At 44.8% G+C, this 19,720-nt stretch overlaps 1 protein-coding gene across 2 annotated transcripts in view; it reads left to right on the forward strand.

The window, feature by feature from the left end:
- LOC140726126 (protein O-GlcNAcase-like) overlaps positions 1-19,720 on the forward strand; it is a 303,790-nt gene that overhangs the window by 64,021 nt on the left and 220,049 nt on the right. For both annotated transcript variants that reach the window (XM_073042089.1, XM_073042091.1), the window contains exon 2: positions 13,254-13,411. In XM_073042089.1, the coding sequence (XP_072898190.1) occupies positions 13,254-13,411 (158 nt within the window). The remainder of the gene's footprint in view (positions 1-13,253; positions 13,412-19,720) is intronic.

A 19,720-nucleotide genomic window follows, 5' to 3' on the forward strand; every position in this document is an offset into this window, starting at 1 on the left:
CACCCCCATTGGGTCTACTCCACCATTCCATCATGGCTGATTTATTGTGCCTCTCAACCCCATTCTCCTGCCTTCTTCCTGTAACTTTGATGCCCTGACTAATCAAGAACCTGTCAACCTCTGCTTTAAATACGAGGGGTGATTGATAAGTTTGTGGCCTAAGGTAGAAGGAGTCAATTTTATAAAACCTAGCACATTTGTTCTTCCTACATTTACACACTTAGTCCAGTGGTTGTGGAGCATATGGATCCCTTCTTTGTAGAAGTCAGCGTCTTGGACCTCCAGAAGTGGTCCACAGCAGGGGGTGATTGATAAGTTTGTGGCCTAAGGTAGAAGGAGATCAGTTATTAACTTCAAACTTTCTGCATTTTTGCTCAAAGAGTTGAACTGTACGTGCGTGTAACGAGAGCTGTGTAACTAATCTCCTTCTACCTTGGGCCACGAACTTATCAATCACTTATCAATCACCCCTGCTGTGGACCACTTCTACAAAGAAGGGATCTGTATGTTCCACGACTGTTGGACTAAGTGTGTACACGTAGGAGGGGACTGTGTTGAAAAATAAATGTGCTAGGTTTTATAAAATGGACTCCTTCTACCTTAGGCCACGAACTTATCAATCACCCTAGTATACCCAGTGATTTGGCCTCCACAGCCACATGTGGCAATGAATTCCACTGAATTACCAGCCTCTGGCTAAAGAAATTCCCCTTCATTTCTGTTCTGAAGTGTTGTCCTGTGGCGACCCAATTACTAGCACACTCGAACCGGCGGACAATTAGCCAGAGCCAGAGACAAAGGTAGATAGCCTCAAGGAGTTTCAGTTACTTGCCTCTCGAAGTATCGAGTGGGGGAGACAGGCTTTAAAGCGAGACTGTGTTTTTGAAATAAAGAGATTCTGTGGCTGCAGTTTATCGACTCCGTGTCGTAATTTCAGCGCTGCGCGTAGCAGCCCGCCACAGTCCTTCTATTCTGAGGCTGTGCCCTCTGGTCCTGGACTCCCCCACCATAGGAAACATCCCCTCCACATCCCAGAGATTTTTTTTTTCCTTTTTTGTAATGGAAATTGCCTACCAGGACCCCATCCCAATAGTTGTGTATCTCGATGTGAAGCAGTGATATTCACTGTAGGAATTTGCCTGGGAAGGCACTGAGTATTCGAAAGAAGCCCAGATGGTCACTGCGTTTTGCATAAACACAATGGGGGTGAGGAGTGACTGTGGGTCGCTGGAGTAGTGAGGTAACGAGTATCCGCTGTGCCATTCAGCAGTGCCCTTCTGCCATTGAGCTACAATTCCTGCACTTCATAATACTTCCAAGTTTTGCCGAATCTGCAAATTTAGAAACCGTGGGCTTGCAAGCCAGTTCCTTAACGTTGGTGCAAAAGAAAAGTCAAGTTGGTCCCTGGGGAATGGTGCTATTCACTTGAAACCAAAAGAAAAACAATTTGGGCCTTTCTGCTGCATCTTTCTTTTATCATAGCAATATTTAAGAGAGAAAAATTAACATAAGAGGTTCTGCAGATGTTGGTAATCCAGAGCACCACACAAAATGCTGGGGGAACTCAGGAGGTCGGGCAGCATCTACTGAAATGAGTAAACAGTTGGCCGGCTGAGTTGTCATTTTGGGCTGAGACTCTTTATCAGGATAAAAGCACACAAAAAACCCAGGAATGGAGGGTGAAAGACCACATGAAGCCATATGGGATTAGTTTGGATTCGCATGTGGTGGCTGGCAGAGGCATTGTGGGTCAGAGCTTTGACTGTTCTCCATGGTCCATCTGTAGAAATTTGTGAGTGTTTATAGAGACGTACCAAATCTCCTCAAACTCCTAACTCCAAACAGGTGTTGGAGATAAAGAGCAGATGATGCAGCATTGAAAAAGTAACAGAGTTGACCCTTTATCAAAACTGGAACACAGAAAAACAAGTCAACTCAATGTCGGTAAGAGCAAGGAATTACTAAGGCGTAGGAGCAGAATTAGGCCATTTGTCTGCCCTGCCATTCAATCCTGGCTGATCCTTTTATCCCCTCCTCAACCCCATTCCCCCGCCTTCTCCCCGTAACCTTTGATGCTGTGTCCAATCAAGAACCTATCAAACTTTGCCTTAAAAACACCCAATGACCTGGCCTCCACAGCTGCATATGGTAATAAATTCCCCAAATTCACCACCCTCTGGCTAAAGAAATTTCTCCTCATCTCTGTTTTAAATGGACACCCCTCTATCCTGAGGCTGTGCGCTCCTAGACTCCCCCACCATGGGAAACATCCTTTCCGCATCTACTCTGTCTAGGCCTTTCAATATTTGAAAGGTTTCAATGAGATTTCTACCCCCACCCCCCACGCATCTTTCTAAATTCCAGCAAGTACAGACGCAGAGCTATCAAAAGTTCCTTGTATGATAATCCTTTCATTCCTGGATCATCCTTGTGAACCTTCTTTGAACTCTCCTATAGGTTTTTAGAATCTCCTATAAAGTTTCCCAATCCTCTATCTTCTCGCTAATTTTCGCTTTGTTGTATGTCCTCTCTTTGGTTTTTACATTAGCTTTGACTTCCCTTGTTAGCCATGGTTGTACTATTTTGCCTTTTGAATATTTCTTTGTTTTTGGAATGCACTTCCTCATTTTCCCCAGAAACTCACGCCATTGCTGCTCTGCTGACATCCCTGCCAGCAGCTCCTTCCAATTCACTTTGGCCAACTCCTCTCTCATACCACTGTAATTTCCCTTACTCCACAGAAATTCTGCTACATCAGACTTTACTTTCTCCCTATCAAATTTCAAGTTGAACTCAATCATATTGTGATCACTGTCTTCTAAGGGTCCCATTACCTTAAGCTCCCTAATCGCCTCTGGTTCATTACAAAACACCCAATCCTGTATAGCTGATCCCCTAGCAGGCTCTAAAAAGCCATCTCGTAGGCATTCAATAAACTCACTCTCTTGAGATCCATTACCCAGTTAATTTTCCCAATTGACCTGCATGTTAAAATCTCCGATGACCATCATTTATGCCCTTTTGACATGCCTTTTCTATTTCCTGTTGTAATCTGTGGTCCACATCCCAGCTACTGTTGGGAGGCCTGTATATAACTGCCATCAGAGTCCTTTTACTGTTGCATTTTCTGAACCAACAAGGATTCAACATCTTCCGATCCTATGCTACATCTTTCTACTGATTTGATGCCATTCTTTACCAGTAGAGCCATACCACCCCCTCTGTCTACCTTCCTATCCCTCCAATACAACGTGTAACCTTGAAGATTCAGCTCCCAACTACAACTATCCTCCAGATACGATTCAGTGATGGCCTCAACATCATAGTTAACAAACTGTAATCATGTAACAATATCATCCACCTTATTTCTTATACTCTGCATTGAGATACAACGCCTTGAGTGCTGCATTTGCTACCCTTTTTGATTCTGCATCCCTAATGCACTGAAACACACCCTGCAGGCTGCAATTGTGTCCTATCATCTCCCTGCCCGTCTGCATGCTATCTTTGCTTTCTTTTCACCATCCATCTTATCTTCACTCTGGTTCTCAACCCCTGAGAAATTAGTTTAAACCGTCCCCAACAGTTCTAACAAACCAGCCTACGAGAATATCGGTCCCCCTCGGGTTCAGGTGCAACCCGTCACTTTTGAACAGATCATACCTCCCCCAGAAAGAGATCCCAATGATCCAAGAATCTGAAGCCTTGCCCCCTGCACCAGCTTCTCAGCCACACATTTATCAGCCACATCATCCTGTTTCCAACCTCACTGGTGCGTAGGACAGGTAGAAATCCAGAAATCACGAACCTAGAGGTGCTGCTTCTCGGCTTTCTACCTAGCTCTCTAGATTCTCTCTTCAGGACCTCATTACTTTTCCTTCCTATGTCATTGGTACCAATATGTACCAAGACATCTGGCTGCTCTCCCTCCCCCTCCAAAATGCTGTGGATGCGATCCGAGATGTCACTGACCCTGGCACCTGAGAGGCAACATACCATCCGGGTGCCCCGTTCACATCCACAGAATCTCCTGTCTGTTCCCCTCACTACTGAGTCCCCAATCACTACCACTCCCCTCTTCTCCCTCTTTCCTTTGCTCAGTGCCTGTAACCTGTGCAACCCCCTGGTACCAGGGCATTACACCTGGTTTCCATGGCACTCCCCTGGGAGGTCATCCCCCACAACAGTATGCTTATTATTGAGGGGAATGGCCACAGGAGTGGTCTGTGCTAACTGCTTATTCACATTTCCATTTCTCCTGACAGTCACCCAGCTACTCACCTGCTGCAGCTTAGGGGTGACTACTTCCCTGTAACTCTGATTGATTATCTCCTCGCTGTCCCGTGTAAGTCGAAGGTCATCCAGTTGCTGCTCCAGATCCCTAACACAGTCTTCGAGGAGCTGCAACTGGATGCATTTTATGAAGACGTAGTTCCCTGGGACACTCTGGGTCTCCCAGGGTTCCGACATTCGGCATGAAGAACACACAACAGCCATTTACTACGCAAGGTACAGTAAGAGAGAGAAAAACAGGGAACTTGAACAGAAACTTACCCAGAGCCAATGCCTCTTCTGAGCCTAAGCTTCCTTTGAGCCAAAGCCTGACACTCCTACCCTCACCACTATCCTACTCCCAACAGTGGCCGTCCCGTTTGTCTCTTCTGTACTTTTATTAAAATCGCTATGCTCTGCTCCTGCTGATTGGGCCTCCAGAATGTCCGAACACCCGCGAAGCTCTCCTTTTAAACAAGCGTCGCCAACCTGCGAGAAACCTCATTGCTGTGGTTTTCTCCTGCCACTGACTGGGCCTCCAGAATTAATTGTGGAGAGGAAGGGGCAGTCGAGGGAATGCACAGCAGTGGAGAGAGCGAGCATTTCCAAGTCCCTGGGTGTCTAAGGATTGATTCTGGGCCTAACATGTTGATGCAGTTACCAAGAAAACTTGCCAGTGGCTATATTTCATAAGGAGTTCAGAGTTTCAGGAGATTTGGCATGTTACCAAAGTCAGTCATAAATTTCTACATTCTTACTGGTCTGGTGTGGAGGGACCACTGCACAAGATCAGTAAAAGATTCAGACAGTTGTAAACTCAGGCAGCTCCATCATCGGCACTAGCCTTCCCAGAATCCAGGACACCTTCAAAAGGTGATGCCTCAAAAAGGTGGCATCCATCATTAAGGACCCCCAACACCCAGGCCATGCCCTCATTTCATTGCTGCCATCAGGGAGGAGGTACAGGAGCCTGAAGACATACACTCAACGTTTCAGGAACAGCTTCTTCCCCTCTGCCATTCGATTTTTGAATGGACGATGACCCCATGTACACTACCTCACTATTTTTGCACAGAATATGTTCTATATTATATCCATGGTTAATCGAGGCAGCTACTCATTTGGGGCAACTTTTAAAGAACAAAAACTAAACAAGAAAATAGCTGGGGTTCCCTTCATTTATTTGGGACACTGCCACTTAATTGGGGGTGTTGCCGAACAGTTTCTAACTAGCATCAGTCATGCACGCTAAATTCAAAGTGCATTTATTACCAAAGAATGTATAAATTATACAATCTTGAGATTTGTTTGCTTAACAGGCAATTGGCAAGCAAGGAACCCAAAAGAACCCAATTAGCAAAAATAAGACTACCCCCACCAGTGCTCACAGAGAAGGAGGGGAAAAAAAACACAGAACAAACCAGGTATAAAAATAGAAGTGAATAACAACTACAGCATTCTGTACTAAATTGAGTCCTTCGATCCAAATCCCTGGAGCAGCCCGAAGTAGGCCCAAAGCCTCAGTATCCAGTCAGAATATGCATCTTTTTAAATAGCAACGGCTGCATGATTCTATGGTTTGTTATCTATTTGGGCTGATGAACACCGATTCAAAAAGCAGTGAGTTTTGATCATTTTATTTTGACTGCGTGAAGCAGGGCAATGAAGGCAGTCCATCATCTGCCCGAGGTGTCTGCACTGACCTTGTTCATTTACAGTCAATCAAAAGAACACGGCAGCGGGCACTGGCTGAATTCCTCCTTCGATTAAATATTAGGAACTAATACACAGTTTTATAGTTCTGTAGTAATATTGGTAGTGTTCTAATTTGATCTGCGTTTCATTTAAATACATAATTTGTTACTTATTTAAACGATAGTTTGACTTTTTTTTATATACCTTTTAACGATTTCCATGAAACTTCGGCTATTTGGGGCAGCCGCTTAACTGGGCCAAAATCTACCGGATGTGTCACAATTAACCGGAATCCACGATACATAATTTTTCTTATTGTTGTGATTTATAATATACTATGTCTTGCACCGTACTGCTGTCACAAAGCAACAAATTCCACCACATGTGCCAGTGATAATAAACCTGATTCTGATTCTGGTGATTGTACTTAGAAATGGAGTTGGAGAAGACAAAGGGGCTGTTTCTGATCGCTTGGGGGGGAGAACCCCAAGGTTGTTGGGATGACATGACGTTTTTGGAGCCTCATTGTTGACTGACAGACAGACAGACATACTTTATTGATCCCGAGGGAAATTGGGATTAAGGGTAGTTGTGCGAAGGGCTAAACGTAGAATGTTTAGAACAATTTAAATGTAGAATAAAGCAGATGCCGGGAATATGGAGGCAGTGGGGGTGTGGAAGACGTGTTGAAAATACCCTCCAGGTCATGCAGCCTCTGTGGTGAGGGAAAGATTGAGTCAACGTTACGGGTGGAAAACTTTGCATCTGAACTGACCACTTGTGAAATAGAAAAGCTTGGTTACCTGTGAAATTGTTAAATTGAACATGGGTCTGTGGATTGCAGTGGGTCTATACGGTAGACGAGATGCTGTTCTTTGAGGTTACATTTGACTGCTGGACCTGCTAATTATATCTTGCACGTACTATTTTTGTTTCGGTTTTTCAATGTCTGTAATTATTTTTTTTTCTCTCTTCAGCAAATGTGGTTCAATCTTGCAACTTCAAAAATGTCAGTGTGCTGGGGTGATGGAGTCAAATAGCGCAGAAAAATGCTCCTCAGCCTGTTACGCTTCTCTACACTAATCCCTTCTACGTGCTCCTATTACACCAGTGGCCACATTATAGGTCCCTCCTGTACCTAATAAAGCGTGTGCGTTCATGGTCTTCTGCTGCAGTAGCCTGTCCGCTTCAAGGTTCAATGTGTTGTGCGTTTAGAGATGCTCTTCTGCACACCACTGTTGTAGTGCATGGCTATTTGAGTTACTGTTATCTTCCTGTCAGCTTGAACAAGTCCGACCATTCTCCTGTGATCTCTCTCGTTAACAAGGCATTTTCACCCACAGAGCTGCCACTCACTTGATGTTTTTCTGTTTTTTGCACCGTTCTTTGTAAATACCAGAGGTTATGGGTTAAGAAGATAAGAAATAGGAGCGAGAGCAGGCTGTCTGGCCCGTCGAGCTTGCTCCACCATTCAGTAAGACCATGGCTGACCTGGCCAAGGGATAGATTTAAGGGTGAAAGGTGAGAAGTTTAAGGGGAGCATTAGGGGAAACTTCTTCACTCGGAGGGTTGTGAGAGTGTGGAGCAAACTCTCAGCACAAGTGGTGTATGTGAGTTTGATTTCAACGTTTAAGAGAAGTTTGGATAGATACATGGATGGTAGTGGGTATGGAGGGCTGTTGTCCAGTGCAGGGTGATGGGACTAGGCAGTTTAAATGGTTTGGCATGGACTGAATGGGCCATAGGGCCTGTTTCTATGATGTACATTTCTATGACCTTTGCCTCTTGCCTTTGACACCCCTAGCATGAGATTTTTTACTATCTGTTCCCTTCACAGTTTTGTTATACCTCTGTCAAGTTGCCTCACAGCATTCTCTACTCCAGAGAAAACCACCTCAGCCCATCCAGGTTCTCCACATCAGGCTCTGTACTGGAGAGGATTTGGAAGGAAATGGTAATTTCATAAGGTTATTGCCCTCCTTGTTGGCTTACAGGTTTGCAAAGGGCTCTCTTGTCATCTTTGAAGAATAACTGGAATGCATTGTTTCAGTAGCCCACTTGTGAAGGGAATGGACGTTCAGGGTGCCAATGAGTCCCAATATAGTTGGCGTAAATGGATATATTATCCAGATTTGTATCTTGCACAAGGAAGGTGGTAATGGTTGTTGAAGGCCTTAATTTCAGCCACAAGGCTTTGTAAGTAATATTCACAGTGCAATTGCAAGGCAAGTTTCATCACTGGCCCTTCCAGTCACCCAGTGGTTGATCATCTCGGATCGCAAGACCCTGCAGCGGATAGTGAGATCAGCTGAGAAGATCATCAGGGTCTCTCTTCCCGCCATCACGGATGTTTACACTACATGCTGCATCCGCAAAGCAAACAGCATTATGAAGGACCCCACGCACCGCTCATACAAACTCTTCTCCCTCCTGCCGTCTGGGAAAAGGCACCGAAGCATTCGGGCTGTCACGACCAGACTATGTAACAGTTTCTTCCCCCAAGCTACCAGACTCCTCAATACCCAGAGCCTGGACTGACACCTTACTGCCTTATTGTCTTGTTTATTATTTATTGTAATGCCTGCACTGTTTTGTGCACTTTGTGCAGTCCTGGGTAGGTCTGTAGTCTAGTGTAGTTTTTTTTCTCTCTGTGTTGTTTTTTACTTAGTTCAGTCTAGTTTTTGTATTGTGTCATGTAACATCATGGTCCTGAAAAACATTGTCTCATTTTTACTGTGTACTGTACCAGCAGTTATGGTCGAAATGACAATAAAAGTGACTTGACTTGAGACTGGGGCTGAAGATGGCCTGTCCTGGCAGGTAGAGGACTGTGTGTGTCTGTGAGTGGGTGGGTGGGAGTGAGGGAGGGAACAGTCGGTCTTGGTTTGGTGCTGTTGTTCTTGCTTGTTGTGTTCTGTGTTGATCTGCCGAGCATTCTGGGCATGTAATGTTGGCACCAGAATGTGTGGTGACACTTGTGTGTGTTGGTTGTTAACATTTCGCTGTGTGTTTCTGTGTTGATCTGATAAATAAATGTGAATCTGGATCAGAATTATGGATTTTTGTAACATAATCAAGTACTGTTTGTTTGCAATTCTTCAGCCACTGAGAGAGACTGCTTCATTCTGACCATTCGTACTTGGGCTTGTGTTGGGGAACGTGCGTACACTGCAAGTAACAGATCATGGTCACCTTAGAAAGTCTAGAAATAGAAAAGCAGCATTTTATACAGGAGAAAATTAAATGTTTCAGGTCATCAGAACTAGCAGTCAGTTCTGTTCTAAAGCTACTAAAATGTGAGACACAAGCCATTTGGCCCATCGAGTCTGCTCTGCCATTTCAACACAGCGGATTCATTTCCCTCTCAACCCCGTTCTGCTGCCTTCTCCCAAAACCTTTGATGCCCTGACTAATCAGCCACTGCTTTAAGTATACTCAATGATTAGATCTCCACAGACTGGAGCCATCAAGTGCTCCTCATATGTTAACACTTTTGTTCCCACAATCATTCTCGTGAACGTCCTCTCCAAAGTCAACGTATCTTTTATTTCTATTTCTTTAGAGATACAGTGTGGCCCACTGAGCCACACCCGGCAGTAACCCCCGACAGCCCCGATTTAACCCTAACCTAATCACGGGACAGTTTACAATGATCAGTGAACCCACCTTTGGACTGTGGGAAGAAACCAGAGCAGCTGCGGAAAGCACACGCATGTCATGGGGAAAACATACAGAGACTCATTACAGGGCTGTGGTTGTGTCACATTAATCACTACACTACTGTGGCACCCATTTTCTTACATAAGAGGTTCAAAACGGCTGACATTTCTCCAAGTGCGGACTGACCGATGCCTTATGAAGCCTCAGCATTAAATCCTTGCTTTTATATTCCAGTCCTTCTCGAAATTGCCTACTCTCTATTTTTATAATTGCTTGTGGTTTACACTTTCCCTCTGTGATCCCCCGTTCTGTGAAGACACATAAAACATATTCTGAAATTATGAACTTGCATTTCAGGATTGTTTAAAGATCTGTTTCGCTAAGCAAAATGGATTTTTAAAAAAAGAGTCACGAATGATTCTTTAGGTCTTCCTGTCCACTCTGCCCATTGCCAGTATTCTAGTCCTCAGAGAGTGGTGGCTGCCTGGAATGTGCTGCCCGGGGTGGCGGTAGGGGCAGATACATTAGGGTCTTTGTAGGTTCGTTTAGATAGGCGTGTCCTCCAAGCAGATCACAACCTTGTCATTGGGTTTCGAGGCTTGCATGTCTCGATGATCCAAAGAGAAAAGTTGGCTGGAGTCAGGACTTTATGCTTTGGCTCTTGGTAGGGTCACCCACGCCAGACAGCTCAAAGGGTAGAGGACACTGGTCCTCCCAGGTTTGGGGGTTCAGCTCAGGGCTAACAACCCTGACTGGTCAAAAACATTTGTTACAGAAACAGCAGTGAGGAACCCTTCTATATCTGTGTGCGACGGCGTGGACAGACAGGGATGGAAGAAGACCTTCATTGCTGCCCGAAACACCGGTGGCATGACAGGCAGTAAGTTCGATAGGCACGGGAATGTGAGGGAAATGGAAGGATATGGATAGTGTGTAGGCAGAGGGATTAGCTTAGATGGCCATTTGATTATGAATTTAATTGGTTGGGAAGGTACTGTTCTATGTTCTGTGTACCTGCTGGTACTTGGTCTGCAGCCTAGGTGGTTCAAATACTTGTTTACTTAAGGCCATCACCCCCACTGGGGCATAGGCCGCTGCCAGCAGCTCGACAGAGTCCCCCATCCTGAGGCGGCCCTTCATGCTATCCCCAGGTGTAGCCCATCGAAGATCCGTCCCCTCCCAGGAATAAAGTTTCAGGAGCTTCTGTTGTCATTTCTGTAGCTCTGGGGTTTCACGGGATGGGGTTGCGAGCCCCATATCCAACACTCCTCCTTTCACAGCTGGGCTTGGGACCGTCCATAGTGGAGTTAAATTACTTAAACACAGGAGTTTCTGCGGATGCTGGAAATCCAGAGCAACACACACAAAATGCTGGAGGAACTCAGTAGATGAAATGAGTAAATAGTTAATGTTTCAGGCCACGACACTTCATTAGGATGAAGTACGGTACTTGTTAGAAATGAAAGGTTTAGCATATGAGGAGTGTTTGATGGCTCTGGGCTTGTACTCGCTGAAGTTTAAAAGAATGAGGGCGGATCTTACTGAAACCTATTGGATATTGAAAGGCCTAGATAGAGTGGATGTGGAGAGGATGTTTCCTGTAGTGGGGGAGTCCAGGACTGAAGGTCGCAGCCTTTGAATAGAGGAACGTTCATTTGGAACAGAGATGAGGAATAGTTTCTTTAGCCAGAAGATGGTGAATCTGTGGAATTGATTGCCAAAGAAGACTGCGAAGGCTAAGTCATTGGGTGTATATATAAGCTGGACGTTGATAGATTTTTGATTAATCAGGGTGTCAAAGGTTACAGGGAGAAGTCAGGAGAATGAAGATGAGAGGAACAGTAAATCAGCCATGATAAATAACAGAGCAGACTCTATGGGCTGTATGTCCTAATTCTGCTCCTCTATTTTATGGTCTTGTACTTGTGTAGCTCCTTGTTAAATGTTATGAAGGTCATGAGCTCCAACACTCTGTCCCACAATTCTTTCCAGACTGTAACTATCCTCTGTGTGGGGAAATAAGAATCTTCCTGGGATCTCCTTTAACCTTAAATCTCTGCCGTCTGGTTTCACACACATCCACTATAGGGGAAACTTAGGCCATCTACCTCATCTGTACCCCTCATATATTGGACGGTTCTTTTGGGTTTCCTGCCTCACCTTAGAGTCAGAGAATCATAGAGTACTGCAGCACAGATACAGGCCCTTTAGCCCATCTAGTCTGTGCTAAACCAGTCATCTGCCTCGTCCCATCAACCTGCACCTGGACCAATAGAATCACAGAACACTCTGCTCCAAAGGAACCAAAAACAGCCCATTGGGCCTTTCTGAAAAAATCCTTGTCCACATTAACTGGCCTTTTGTGATGACTTGCAACTGGCCTCTGAACCTGCTTGATTTCAAGAACAATTTGGAACAGGTTCTGAATGCCAGTTTTGTCATTAATAGCTGCAATCAATGAAATGCACTTAGCGTCCACTTTATTGGGCACCTCATTTACTGAATAAAGTGGCTACTGAGTGCGTGTTCGTGGTCTTCTGCTGCTGTAGCCCGTCCACTTCAAGGTTCAATGTGTTGTGCATTCAGAGATGCTCTCCTGCCCACCACTGTTGTAACGTGTGGTTATTTGAGTTACTGTCACCTTCCTGTCAGCTTGAACCAGTCTGGCCGTTCTCCTCTGACCCCTCTCATTAACTTGGCCTTTCCCCCCACACAGCTGCCGGTCACTGGATGGTTTTTGTATATCGCATCATTCTCTGTAAACTCTAGAGCACGTTAACAACCTGGGGTCTGGGAGCCCTTGCTTAACGATGGAGGCCGGGAACCCCTGCGACAGAGACTGCGCCAGGAGGTCAGCCGTTTCTGAGACACTCAAACTGCCCCGTCTGGCACCATGGCCAAAGTCACTTTGACCACAGTCCTAGCCCATTCTGATGTTTGGTCAGAATAACAACTGAACCTCTTGACCATGTCTGCATGCTTTTATGCACTGTGTTGCTGCCACGTGATTGGCTGGTTAGATATTTACATTAATGAGCTGATGGACAGGTGTACCTAATAAAGTGGCCACTGAATGTGAGTGTACTTAACAAAAAAACCTTTCTAAACAAAATCAGCGCTGTGGGCACTACTGCCAACAAGTTCTCTTCTATTCTAAATTGAAAGTATTTTGACCCTCCATTCACCAACACTCCGTCAGAACACAACAGCACTGTATGAAAGGTATTCAGAAACTGCAGTGCAGCGTACGGGGTAGGGGGACTCTAATGTGCTTAAATTGTTACAGGATACAGATTTGCATTTTATTTAAGCTGAAGTTTCAGGCCTTTTTTTTATACCAGAATGATGCCATTCCCACCACCGACTGTAAGGAGTTTGTATGTTCGCGCTGTGACTGCATGGGTTTTGGCCAGGTGTTCCAGTTTCCTCCCACAGTTCAAAAACATACCGGTTGGCAGGTTATAGTTGGTCATTTTAAATTGTCCTATGAGTCGGCTAGGATTAACTCGGTGGTGGCTGGGCGGTGTGACTCGAAGGGCCTATTCTGTGGTGTATCTCAATACATAAATAAACAGTTAATAAAAAGATCATGTTTTAACATCTTAATGTGTTTCTTTTGTTTTCAGAGCTCCAGCAGCTGACATCAATGCGAAGCTTTGTCAAGAGCAATAACAAAACTTTTAGCAGCTTTTTGGTCGATGAACCACGTAACCGCTTTTATGTGGGAGCAAGTAACGCGATCTATGTCCTCAACTTGACTGCTGTGGACCAGGACCTATTTACGGTAAGTTCACCACAAGCATAGCTGCGAGACATTTTCTTGTGTGGTTTAAAAAATCTCTTTGTCGTATAGTTATCGTAGTGTCCTAGCGAATGTCGACTCTCTGTTCCTTTCATAGATTTTGCCTGACTTGCAGAGTTCCTCCAACATTTTGGATTTTCAGCAGCTGCAGAATCTGTTGTGGGTCAGATCACTTGAATCCAAACTGCATGGTGTGGTGAGCTGTGCACGGGAGGTGGTGAGGGACTGGATTCGAGTGTGAGATGTGGCTGATACAGACAGGATGTTTGCAATGGTGGGGGAGTCTATGACCAGAGGACACTGCCTCAGAATAGAGGGGTGTCCTTTTAGAATGGAGATGAGGAGGAATTTCTTTAGCCAGAGAGTGTCGAATCTGTGAAATTCTTTGCCAAAGGCAGCTGTGGAGGCTGAGTCATTGGGTATATTTAAGGCAGAGGTAGATAGATTCATGATTAGTCAGGGCATGAAGGGACACGGGGAGAACTCAGGAGATAGCGGCTGAGAAGCAAATGAATCAGCCATGACGGAATGGTGGAGCAGACTCGATGGGCCAAATGGCCTAATTCTGCTCCTGTATCTTAGGTCTTTTAAGATCTTACAGTCTTAAAAGTTGCTCTTAAGTACGTAGACGATCAAGGACTTCCCATAGCCATTATTGTTCTTTGCAAATGTTTCTACAGAAGTGGTTTGCCATTGCCGCTTTCTGAGCAGTGTCTTTACAAGATGGGTGACCCCAGCTGTTATCAACACTCTTTAGAGATTTTCTGCCTGACGTCAGTGGTCGTATAACCAGGACTGGTGAGCTGCAACAGCTGCTCATACAACCATCCACCTCCTGCTGCCATGGCTTTGTGTGACCCAGATCGGGGGGTGGGGGTCTAAGCAGGAGCTACCGGTACATCTTGCCCACAGGTGACCTGCAGGCTAGCGGAGGGAGGGAGCACTTTACACCTCCTTCGGTAGAGACGACGTATCTCCACCCCAACACCCAAGTAATCCAATGGCCACTTTAAGTAAAGGAAAAGGGAAATGTGTATCAGAACAGCAACGATTTGTGTTCTTTTACAGAGAAATTAACTGCAGATTTAAAAGTTTTTGCGCACTTCATTAAGAATGAAGTTAAAACAACGAGCCTGGAGCTTTCAACTGATGATCCTGTATTTATGGAGTGAAGCCTGTTCATTTATATCAATTATACTGGACAGCACGTTTGTTTCAAAAAGCTGTATCTCTTTCTCCAGCATTTTGTGTGTTCGCCTCACCCTATCAAGGATTTGATTCCTCTTGTCCTCACCTACCACCTCACCAGCCTCCGCGTCCAGCACGTAATTCTTCGCAACTTTTGCCATCTCCAACAGGATCCCTCCACCAAGCACATCTTTCTCTACCCCGCCCCTCACTTTCTGCTTTCCGCTGGGATCACTTCCTACATGACTCTCTTGTCCAGTCATCCCTCCACACTGATCTCCCTCCTGACACTCACCTTGCAAGTGCCCCCACACCTCCTCACTTACTACCATTCAGGGTCCAGGTGAGGTGACTCTTCACCTGTGAGTCTTTTGGGATCATATACTGTAGTGCTCCAGGTGCAGCCTCCTGTATTTTCCTCTGGTCCCATTGGAAGTTGTTTGAATTGTCTATTGTTGATGATGTGTTTGATTTGTGGATCAACAAAAAAAAACCTTCCTTAATCTTGGCATCAGTTTTTCTGACTTGAATTATGAATTGAAGTAACAAATATAAGCGATTTCCAGAAAAAAGGTCAAAGATAGGGAAATTCCATGGCGATTTTCATGATCAGCAGCCCAAAATCAGTAAGGTACACTCAAAAATATTCAGGAAGCAAAATCTTTGTTGCCCAGTGTTGTAATTTAGTGACACAGCATGGTAACAGAAGGGTCTTTGGACTGTGGGAGGAAACCAGAGCACCCGGAGGAAACCCACGTGGTCACAGGGAGAACTCGTTACAGACACTGGAGGGAACTGAACCCTGTAAAGCAGTGTGCTAACCACTACACTACCCTGTCGCCCCTAAAGCTGGATATTTGTGGCAAGGGAAATCAAACTTGCCAGACTCCCCTGCATCTCCAAATAGATGATGAATTCACAGTTAGCATTTGTACTTTCATGTGTACATTTGTTTTTGAAAGCTGCAACCAATGGCAACATCTTGCAGACAACTTACTAAACTACCAGATAGTCTTCTTCCTCTAAATGTACGTCTTCTTTCACTGAACTGCATTTGATTGCAGCCTGTAATTTCCCTTCTAAGAATGTGCCTTTGAGCAGATGGAACGGTCTGGTGCTTCTGCAGTCTCCTGGGGAGTGGAGAGTGCAGCCATGGCCGTCGTTGGGGGTTGTCCCTTGTGGCGGAACGTGAACCCGCGGCCCGCTCCATTACTCAGTTAAAATGTCGAGCAAGGTTAAAATCATTGAGGATGAGAGCAGAGAACTGAACTTGTGTTCTGCGCCGCCTGCCTGTGTTTAACCGGTCTCTTTTCGCTGCTGCCGGTGGGAGGAAAGTGCAGGAGTCATGGGTCCCACACCGCAAGGTTCAGGACCACTGTTGCCCTGCGGCCATCGGGCTTCTGCACGGGTTCCACCCGCGTCAGCGCTGAGCGGGCTCCGCAGCTGCGGGCTCACTTTTGGGTGCTCTGCCGTTCACGCCCCATGTGTTTTAGTTTACTTTTTCTTTACTATTTGCATGACTATAGCAAATAACTACCTCTAACTCAATGCCAGCAAGACCAAGGAACTGACTGTAGACTTTAGGAGAGGGAAACCAGAGGTCCGTGAGCCGGTCTTCATCAGAGGATCAGAGGTGGAGAAGGTTAACGACTTTAGATTCCTGGAGTTACTATTTTAGAGGATCTGTTCTGGACACAGCACGTAAGTACAATTACAAAGAAAGCCCTGCAGTGCCTCTACTTAGGAGTTTGTGAAGATGCAGCATGACATCTGAAACTTTGACAAACTTCTATAGATATGTAGTGGAGAGGGTTTGACTTGCTGCATCACAGCCTGGTATGGAAACAACAATGCCTTTGAACGGAAAATCCTTCAAAAAGTAGTGGATTCGGCCCAGCCAATCATCGGTAAAGCTGTCCCAAGCAATGAGCACATCTACATGAAATGCAAAACAGCATCCATCATCGGGGATCACCACCGCCCAGGCCATGCTCTTTTCTCACTGTTGCCCTCAGGTGAAAGGTACAAGAGCCTCAGGATTCACACCACCAGGTTCAAGAACAGTTATTACCCCTCAACCATCAGGCTCTTGAACAGAACGGGATACCTAGACTCACTTGCTCATCCATTGAGATGTTCCCACAACCAATGATCTCACTTTAAGGACTCTCTTTCCTGTTACCTTATGATCTCGTTATTTATTGCTATTTATTTATGTTTGCATTTTCACAGCTTGTTGTCTTCTGCACTCTGGTTGATCTTTCAACTACAGCTACTAGTTTATACATTTGATGAGTATGCTGTTAGGGTTGTATGTGGTGACATATATTACTTTGAACTTTGATTACTGCCGGCACAGTGCTGAGGACTCATGGTCAGAGTGTCTGAGACTCACTGAGGACTTTGGAAAATGTCGATTTAAAGTTCATCTTTAACCTGTAGGTATATTGATGAGGTACAAGCTGTCATTAAAGAAAATGCATCACACTTGTTTTAATAAGGACGTGATTGTATTTGGGGAGCATGCTATATTTACAGTAGGTCAATTAGACATAATGCTTGAATTTTGCTCAGTACTTTGGATTAAGTCCAACAACTATAATCAGAAAATTAAATTAAGATTGCTCAGATCAACTGACTACAGTGTTATGCTGGAGTGAATTTGCTATATCTGAACAAATTAGGAACAGAAGATATTTATCAGGATACTTATTTAAGATGTTTATCAGGAATACTGTGTATGAAGGGCCATTAGTGTCATCAATGCTCTCTGCCATCTGTCACACAATATTATTGACCCCGTTCCATCAGACAGGAGGAACCATAGCATTAGGACAAGAACTATTAGAACTGGAAACAGCTGCTTTCCCCAGACCATGAGACTTCTGAACTCCCTGCCACTCCCCAGGTCTCATCACAGATGAAACACCAATAATAAGTTAGATATGGACCTTGTGGCTAAAGGGATCAGGGGGTATGGAGAGAAAGCAGGTACAGGGTTCTGAGTTGGATGATCAGCCATGATCATACTGAATGGCGGTGCAGGCTCGAAGGGCCGAATGGCCTACTCCTGCGCCTATTTTCTATGATTCTATGTTTCTAATGATATACTGTTTACTTTTTAACCTGTATCATAAATTAATAAATAATAAGGTGCTTTTCTTTGTGACAATATTACTTATTATGTTATGCGTGTGACTTATAGGTACTGCTTTGTGCACCTTAGTCTGGAGGGCCGTTGTTTGGTTTGGCGATATACATGTGTACAGTTGAATGACAAAAAACTTTAAGAGTAGGCCATTTGGTGTCTCAAACTTGCTAGACCACTTAATAAAATAATATTTTACTAACTTCAATTTCATATTCCTGCCTACTTACAGTAACTTAATATTCCCACCCCCACACCCCCCTCTTGATTTTCCAGAACTTGTCCATCTCTGCCTTCAAAGTATTCAGCTTCTCCACCACCACTTGCTGAAGAGAGTTACAAACACCCTCAACCCTTTAGGTGGAAATAACATCATCTCATCTATCTTAAGTGGGCAATCTATTTAGTTTAAGCAGTGGTCTCTAGATCTAGATTTTCTCACAGAAGGAAGCTTCCTTTCCTGTCTAACTTAATGAAGATTGCTCAGAATCTCTGCATGCTTCAATCAGCTGCCCTCTCACACTTCTAAATTTCATTAGGTATGGTCTGGTCTGTCCAGTTCTATATACCAAGTCAATCTTCCCTTTCCAAGTAGTAGTCCAGTCTTCTCATCCTCGTCACCTTGTTGGTGTTGAGAGACTTGTGAATTCCTAAGATCCCGTGACGGATGCAGACTGGAGACTCGCTCTTGGTGGGCAGTAAGGTCAAAGGGGAGGCTGCAGACAAACAGTGATCCAACATATCCTCAACAATGGAGCTGGTGGAAGATGATGACGTGTCAGAATGGCAGGAAGGCTGCGTCAGTCGTCTTGCAATCCGTACCACCGGACCCTGATGCCGATCTGTCATGGATGGTGTGGTGTCTGCCCGTGCAGGTTAAACAAAGTCACACACAGGGAATCCTCACCAACATCCCGGATATATGGATCCTGGATCAGCCTCCACTGCCACCTGAGGACCATGCAATAGAAAACTCCGTTGGAGAACATCATACTCGATCACCCTACTGTTAGTCTAATAAAGCTTCTCTGAGCTCCTTCCAGAGTATCAGCAGTTCCTTAAGAAAGACCAAAACTGTACGGTGTTCCTAATGCTCAATGCCCTCTGTACCCAGAGCAGAACCTCCTTATATTTGTATTTAATTCCTCCCTGAGTAACTGATAACATTTGCTTAGTATTTCTAATTGTGCTATCTGCACACCAGCTTTTTGTGAGTCGCACTGTAGGACATCCGGGTATTTCTGCATCTTACAGTTCTTCAGCCTTTCACCATTTTGTATTTTCATGTTGAAATGGATAATTTCACATTTTAAACAGAGTTTGTACCAGGGAAACAGACCCTCCAGGCCATGTTTTGCTGTATTATATTTTACTTGCCTGATCTTTGCCACTCACTTAATCCATCCACACTCAGTGGCCACTCTATTAGGAACACCTGCACACTTGGTCGTTAATGCAACTATCGAATCAGCCAATCATGTGGCAGCAACTCAAGGGATAAAAGCATGTAGGTGTAAAAGAGGTTCAGTTGTTCAGACCTAGCATCAGAATGGGGAAGAAATGTGGTCTGAGTGACTTTGACTGTTGGTGCCAGATGGGGTGGTTTGAGTATCTCAGAAACTGTCGATCTCCTGGGATTTTCACACACAGCAGTCTCTAGAGTTCAGAGAATAGTGCCATACACACAAAAACATCCACTGAATGGCCTCGTTAATGGGAGAGGTCAGAGGAGAGTGGCCATACTGGTTCCAGCTGATAGGAAGGCTAGAGTAACAGTAAATCTTGTAATCGGTAGACTTTGTAAATCACTTTGCAAAACATTAAACATTGTCAACAGTAACAGTAAATCAATAACGACAGAAAATCTTGCCTGACAGGTTTGTTGGATTTCTTTGAAGAAATAACAAGCAGGATAGACAAAGGAGATTCGGTTGATGTTGTGTACTTGGATTTTC

The sequence above is a fragment of the Hemitrygon akajei genome, chromosome 4 (genome assembly GCF_048418815.1).
Source record: "Hemitrygon akajei chromosome 4, sHemAka1.3, whole genome shotgun sequence".
Lineage (NCBI taxonomy): Eukaryota > Metazoa > Chordata > Chondrichthyes > Myliobatiformes > Dasyatidae > Hemitrygon > Hemitrygon akajei.